The sequence below is a fragment of the Notothenia rossii genome (assembly GCF_949606895.1).
Source record: "Notothenia rossii genome assembly, chromosome: 11".
NCBI lineage: Eukaryota > Metazoa > Chordata > Actinopteri > Perciformes > Nototheniidae > Notothenia > Notothenia rossii.
In genome coordinates this window covers 56,413,621-56,421,120 of record NC_136910.1, presented here as the reverse complement: position 1 = coordinate 56,421,120, position 7,500 = coordinate 56,413,621, and the positions used below count along the sequence as shown (strand labels likewise).

At 42.0% G+C, this 7,500-nt stretch overlaps 2 protein-coding genes across 7 annotated transcripts in view; one reads left to right on the top strand and one right to left on the bottom strand.

Moving 5' to 3' along the window:
• nek6 (NIMA-related kinase 6) overlaps nucleotides 1-721 on the bottom strand; it is a 12,459-nt gene extending 11,738 nt beyond the window's left edge. Inside the window, exon 1 of the mRNA XM_079658004.1 lies at nucleotides 475-721. The gene's annotated coding sequence lies outside the window, so the exon portion shown is untranslated. The remainder of the gene's footprint in view (nucleotides 1-474) is intronic.
• Nucleotides 722-1,641: 920 nt separating this feature from the next.
• dennd1a (DENN/MADD domain containing 1A) overlaps nucleotides 1,642-7,500 on the top strand; it is a 44,199-nt gene continuing 38,340 nt past the window's right edge. For all 6 annotated transcript variants that reach the window (XM_079660186.1, XM_079660184.1, XM_079660188.1 and 3 more), the window contains exons 1-2: nucleotides 1,642-1,769; nucleotides 3,842-3,906. In XM_079660186.1, coding sequence (XP_079516312.1) covers nucleotides 1,753-1,769; nucleotides 3,842-3,906 — 82 coding nt within the window. In that variant the 5' untranslated portion in view covers nucleotides 1,642-1,752. The remainder of the gene's footprint in view (nucleotides 1,770-3,841; nucleotides 3,907-7,500) is intronic.

Genomic DNA, 7,500 nt, shown 5'->3' with positions numbered 1-7,500 from the left:
CATTTAAAAAGCCATATTCACTGCCTTATTACTAACTCTACTAAATAAAAGGGTCCAAGTTGCATTGCAATAAGTTACAGTTTAGTTGAATTGAAAACGACATATGTTGAATGCCATTATTAGACAAATAACCTGCAAAAGTTAGCAATGGTTTCCTGTTATTGAAGAAAGAGTATAGAGGAAATAAATATCTGAATAGCTCGAAACACCAGCTAAAGGACAGCCAAGTGAAGCTATACTTGTATACTGTCTGACTATTAGGCTATTTTTGTTGTAAAGTAAGCAGGAGTAATGTCTAGGGAAGCGGGTACATATCATTTCCATATGTTCTCAGAGCTGTAGGCTAACATGCTAGCTACAGTACATGTGCTTATAGCTTTCTGTAGAGTAAACTGTTCCAAGACTGTTAACAGAGTTAGCTTAGCATAAAGTGTGCAGGCTGAGCACAGTGTAATAAATAACAGTAAGTCTTACCTGAATAGGAGGCATGCTGAGTTTCTGAAAGTCACTTTATTGGTCCGTGTTGTTGTGCGTAGACAGAATCACAGACATAATCACAGACAGACAGATTCACAGACAGACAGACAGATTCACAGACAGACTTCTCCACTGTCTGTGTGTCTGGGGTTAGTGCCCGCTGAGAGGAGGAAAGAAACAAGCTGGTGGTGATGAGGTTGTGAGTGTCTGTTGAAAAGTAGGTCAAACGTCACACAGCTCCATCTCCGCCTCTCGTGTGGGATGGTGTCATAGTTTGATGATATGTGATACCGTTGTTATTACGCACGTGAAACTCCTAAACAAAAACTCCAGGTAATTGAGTGTGACTTTGTGCCATTTGTCCTCAATGTAGGCTCCTATTTACTGTAGCCATGCAGAGGTGGGAAGTAACTAAGTACATTTACTCAAGTACTGGAATTACAATTTTGAATACTTTACTTGAGTATTTCCATACTACTGTGTACTTCTACTCCACTACAATTCAGAGGTAAATGGTGTACTTTTACTCCACTACATTAATTAAATAACTTTAGTTACTTTACAGATTTGGATGAATGACATGAAATATAATCAATTGTTAAATCAGACTTTAGTTCCACCTGGAGTAAATCCACAAGCTACCCTGCAGTATACAAAGTCATTCAAACTAGCTGCACCTTAACCAGCTTTGAGAACACTTTCATGATCAATCCTTATAAAAAATATCATATATATTATTCTGAAATGGACCAATCTGCGCAATGTTTACTTTTACTGTCGCTACTTTCACTACTTTATTTTGATGATAATACTTTTCTACTTTTACTTGTGTAACATTTTGAATGCAGGAATTTTCCTGTAAAAGAGTATTCCTACACTCTGGTACTTCTACTTTTACTGAAGTACATGATCTGAGTACTTCTCATATATACTATTACTCATGGTACTTTAAGTATATTGTTATGCAAATACTTTTGTTCTTTAACTTGAGTAACTATTTCTTCCACCACTGTATGATTTATATATACAAACATATGACATATATCTTACCACGGGACCAAACAGTTGTCTAAGGTATTGTGGAAGCTGTAGTTTTTAGCACCATCTAGCTCCGTATCATAGACTTACAAGAATCCTGCAAGAAACTACACGTCCCAGAGTGCACTGCGAGACAGAGCGTGATCTACGCGGACTATGGCGTTGCACAGCTCTGTGTTTGTGTGACAGGTTAGCATCTGAAGAACACCTCCGGACACAAGCGGCGCAGGAATTAGGATGGGGTCCAGAATCAAGTAAGAGTGTTTCTGCTTTAATGAGACTGTTAGCCTCATGCTAGCTGTTAGCTTGCTTCCAGAGAGTCATTGGGGAAGATACAGGGCAGTGCGAGGCCCTGACTTGTTGCGACACAGCAGGCTAAAAACACTGGTGCTACACTCCAATTACTGGAGCAGAAAAACAATGGCAGGTCTGCTATCATTCAGAGGATGCTGAGGTGCATTGAGAAGCTCTGTGGACATACGTGTGTACGACTGAGAACCATAGACTGTACATACATACATATATATATATATATATATATATAAAGGGTAGAACCTATGGGTAGAACATACAGCTAAGTCTTCCTAACCGGTGTTATAGCAATTTCATGGTATTAAAGCTGTAATAAAGTGTAATCAAATGCTGCTGTTGTAATCTTTTCCCGGTGGTTTCCTGGAAGTGTTAATGTGTGATAACGGATGCTTATTTTAGGAAGGGTTTTTATGACTCTACACAAAAGAGAGGGGAGAAAGGAAATAATCTGTCCTATTTGTTCTTAACGGGTTGTTTTTGTTTATTGTGTTTCTGAGGGGAAATGGTGTTTTGTGTGACCTCTGAGACGACACCGCATACTAGTTTCAGGAGTAGCGGTAAAGTTTAAAAATGAAATGCTGCTTATCTCCAGCTCAAGATCTCTCATGTCAACATTACAGGGCACCGACCAGTCTGCCGTTAATCTTGTGTAAACAACGTGCTAGTCGGTTTATTTTCTGTGTGTATGAGGAATGGGTTCATGATGTTTTATTACTGTAAGAAAACGATTTTCAAAAATGTAATGTCACAATATAACGGTTTAGAAAGGAGAACGCGCACTGAGTCAGTTTCCGTTATCTGTGTCACGTGGGTTTCTCTGCTGCCCTTCCTCTTCAGGAGACTAGGGGCCAGTCCTGAGAGTAGGGGCCAGTCCTGATGCAGTCCATAAGGCTAGGGGCCAGTCCTGATGCAGTCCATAAGACTAGGGGCCAGTCCTGATGCAGTCCATAAGACTAGGGGCCAGTCCTGTTGCAGCCCATAAGGCTAGGCGCTGGTCCTGAGACAAGGGGCCAGTCCTGATGCAGTCCATAAGACTAGTGGCCAGTCCTGATGTAGTCCATAAGACTAGGGGCCAGTCCTGATGTAGTCCATAAGACTAGGGGCCAGTCCTGATGCAGCCCATAAGGCTAGGCGCTGGTCCTGAGACAAGGGGCCAGTCCTGATGCAGTCCATAAGACTAGTGGCCAGTCCTGATGTAGTCCATAAGGCTAGGGGCCAGTCCTGATGCAGTCCATAAGGCTAGGCGCTGGTCCTGAGACAAGGGGCCAGTCCTGATGCAGTCCATAAGACTAGTGGCCAGTCCTGATGTAGTCCATAAGACTAGGGGCCAGTCCTGATGCAGTCCATAAGACTAGGGGCCAGTCCTGATGCAGTACATAAGGCTAGGCGCTGGTCCTGAGACAAGGGGCCAGTCCTGATGCAGTCCATAAGACTAGGGGCCAGTCCTGATGCAGTCCATAAGACTAGGGGCCAGTCCTGATGCAGTACATAACGCTAGGCGCTGGTCCTGAGACAAGGGGCTAGTCCTGATGCAGTCCATAAGACTAGTGGCCAGTCCTGATGTAGTCCTAAGACTAGGGGCCTGTCCTGGTGCAGTCCTAAGGCTAGGGGCCTGTCCTGATGCAGTCCATAAGACTAGTGGCCAGTCCTGATGTAGTCCTAAGACTAGGGGCCTGTCCTGATGCAGTCCTAAGGCTAGGGGCCTGTCCTGATGCAGTCCATAAGACTAGGGGCCTGTCCTGGTGCAGTCCATAAGACTAGGGGCCTGTCCTGATGCAGTCCTAAGGCTAGGCGCTGGTCCTGAGACTAGGGGCCGCTCCTAAGACTAGGGACCGATCCTGAGACAAGGGAACGATCGTGAGACTAGGGACCGGTCCTGAGGTTAGGGACGGATCCTGAGACATACTGTAAATTAAGTTGAAGGCTACATTACATGATAAGCATGCTCACTTTTCCTGAATGTTGTTCATACCAGGCCACGTGTGTACTGATAATGTTTGATCCTCTGCTCCAGGGAGAATCCTGAGTCGACCTTTCAGGTGTTTCTGGAGGTGGCCCATCCAGGCACACACAGCTCTGGTGAGTACCTGAACACCACACCATCTTCTCTTTAACACTGATATGTGTAAGGGCATGGTCCGTTTAAAACTTAGGCAACGTTTCCACAGTTTTCTTTTGTGTTTGTCATTTTGTATAGAATACAGAGTTTCAAACGCAAGGAAATGCATTTATTTACAAATAGGTAGAAAGGCAGAAAAGTCGTTTTTTTAGCTTTCTGCTGTCCAGTGTCAGTGATATGAAACACCCTGAGACCAAGAGCAAGAAGAGAATGGATCAAAGGTTGTAAAAATAGAGTAGTAACTAGAAAATTCATTTCCTGCTCAAATAATTGTGCGATTGCTGTAGACCAGGGGTGCCCACACTTTTTTGGCTGGTGAGCTACTTTTGAAATGACCAGCTCACCGAGGTCTACCAACCAAAAATAAAATCCCAAATTGCAAGGGTTGCTGAATAACACGTTTTATTTATACATGGGATAACTACAATAGGGCTGCCTGCAACTAACGACTCATTTGACAATCGATTAATCTATCGATGAATGAAACGATTAATCGACTATTCGGACTATTACTGTATGCCTTGCACAATTTCTCAAACGCTCTTATTTAGCCATCAACTTTTAGATTTAGCTTGAGGTTGTTTTAGGCATGTGGAAACTAACAATGAAGACAATACAGATGAATACTTGATTCAAAAATACATATATTATTAAATTAAACAAATTTAACATTGCTTTTTATTTAAATAAAATAAATAATATTTCACATCAAAAGAAACAACAGTGTTTTAACAAATGGTATTAAATAATCTGATGACAGAACTGTAAACAGAATAGCTGAAACTTTAACAAACTAAATAACTCAGTTTCCTCTAATCATTAACCCATGTTTGTATAATGTAGTTAACTCCGTGTGTTGCTGCTAGCATACATAACAGCTGACGTGGAAACGTTACTCGTGGACGGGGCTACAGAGCTGCTAGAAAGACAGTCGAACCCGGTGCATTCCTCCGTCCGGATGTGGAGCACTTTTGCTAAATGTTTAGACAAATAGCTCGTGTTACCGCCCTTACATGCTAAACTCTCTTGGCAAGGAGCATTGTCCACATGGAGACGGGTAAAGTTTAACCACACCTTGGAGCGCTTCTCTCCGCCATCTCCTCCGTGTGTGTAAACTGCCCCGCCCCCTCGCACACAGACGGGGGAGAGAGAGACCTCGGCCCCGTCTCAGGTCGGTTAAATTAAATCCTTGTTTCCCTCACTTGCGTCGTTTCCCTGTGTTTAGTCCCTCCCTCCAGGGAAGCGTGGAGAGACGCAAGGAAACCACGAGAAGCAGGGAAATGAGTTTTAAGAGCAATGGGACGTCCTTTCCTCCGGGGCGTCACGTGAAGCGACGTCCGTTTGTGATGACGCCGCACAGCTGATCGTCTGACAGCAGCTCTGTCCCCGTTATTTTCACAAACACCCCCGCCTACACATTTACTGACACAAACATTTGTATCATCTGTTGTAGACCCAAATAAATAAAATCAAATAAGAACTAATTCTCAAAAAAGATAAACGCCATTCTTAAAATGTATAAACGAACAATAGTTTGATTAATATTGATTAGAGTGCACAATAGAAATAAAATAATTGAGAGAAGAAAAAGAGATATGTTATCTATCAAAACCCAGTTAGATTAACATTCACTGGATTGCACACTTTGTTTGTTTGTGTGGATTTGTAGCACATTAACATTTTAATAGCACTTAATGACTGACTGAATGGAAATGACAGTAAATTAAAATATAAAACGAAAAAAGCGATCATGAAAATGCTTCCAATAAATGAATAAAATGATTTTGGACCACTTTGTTGTTCAGATATATCACATATTTGTAACTAAATGAAACACGAATTGAAACAAAACACAGTTTAAACTGAGGAGTGACTCCCGTGAGTTTCATGTATTTTCTTAACTCCGCTGGGAAACTGCTCTCATGTCAAGAAGCATGAGTTCCGTGCATGCACTGCATCGTCCAATCAGTGAGCGATACACAGTAAGGGGGCGGGGCGAGTATCTGAGGATTTCATCGGAGGATGGACGGGTGGTTCCTCCATTATCGCTCCTCCATTATCGCTCCTCGCTCCTCAATCCTCGGTCCTCCGGCAGAAATAATAGCCATGGGACGGTACTCAACTTCCGGTGAGACCGAGGAGCGAGGAAATGAAAATAGTCGACCTGAGACAGGGCCCTCGTCTGGATTGGAAAGGTCGAAAATACACCGACCATAGACGCATGTGTTTGTCTTTTTGCATGTTAGAAACGAGTTGGCGACACTAAGACTGTGAGATAATGTTTGTGTAGCAATAATACATGACCTTTCTCTTTCTCAACTCGCTACTCGGAGGGAAGTCGCTGTCATATGCCTTGTGAACGCTCCGATAATGCCTCTCCACGTTACCTTTCTTTGGCAGAGCGACGCTTGCTTTACAAATAAGGCAAATAACCTTTGAATGTGACATCACAAACAAATATTCTTCCTCCCATTCTGGGTGGAAGTGGTTTGTCTTTAGCTTCTTGCTCGGTCCCGCACTCATTTTGTTGTTTGTCTCTTTAACTTAATTTGAGTTTTCCCGGCACTTGACTGATTTGAATAATAATAACTGATAAGCGCTTTGAGCACCAGGAAAAGCGCTTTATAAATGTAAGGTATTATTATTATTATTATTTTGTATCGCTTTGCATTCTGGGTTAACAGACTGGAAAGCTATAGGTCGCTTTTTCTGTGAATCAAGTAAACTCCTGAATTAAGTGGCAGGGAGGCCAAGGGAGGAGGGATCAAAACCTGTTTGGTCTATGGACTAATCTATATCTACTGTCACTTTCCACAGTGAACGTGTGCTCTTTTATTAATAAACAAAACGCTTTCATTTTAGGTTGTGAGTTTAGTGGTTTTTGACCCTAAGAAACACTGATGCATTAATCCAGGGGTGTCAAACTCAAGGCCCGGGGGCCAAATCCGGCCCACGACTTCATTTTATGTGGCCCCACAAGAGCTTTCAAAGAATATAATATGTTTGTTACACGGTTACATGGCGATTTACAGAAGCACGTTGTCCACAAACTACATGTCCCACAATGCATCTCAAATTAGACTTTTTTCTTCTAAATATGCCCTCTTCTCAGAATTGACTTTTTTTTCAAAATGTTACTTTTGTTTTCAAAATGTCATTTTGTTTTTGATTTTGCTTTTATTTTAAAATCATTTTGTGACATTCTCTCTGAAGAGACTTGCAATTATTTGCCCTAGACTTCTGCTTTCAGACCGAGTTAATTATGAAGTTATTACCCTATCCGATAATAATCCAATGCAGAGGAAATAATGTAATACAATACATTATTTTATATATTAAATATTTATATATGCATTTTTATATAGTCATACAACCGGCCCTTTGAGTGCAACCACAATTCGAATGTGGCCCGTGATGAAATTGAGTTTGACACCCCTGCATTAATCCATAACAATAATCCACAGCTCCTCTCTCTGCCCCAGCAGATTAAAAAAAATCCCCCCCCCCCTCCCCTGACTTTGTTGGAAAAGTGAAAGATTGAGAAGAGTAGGAAA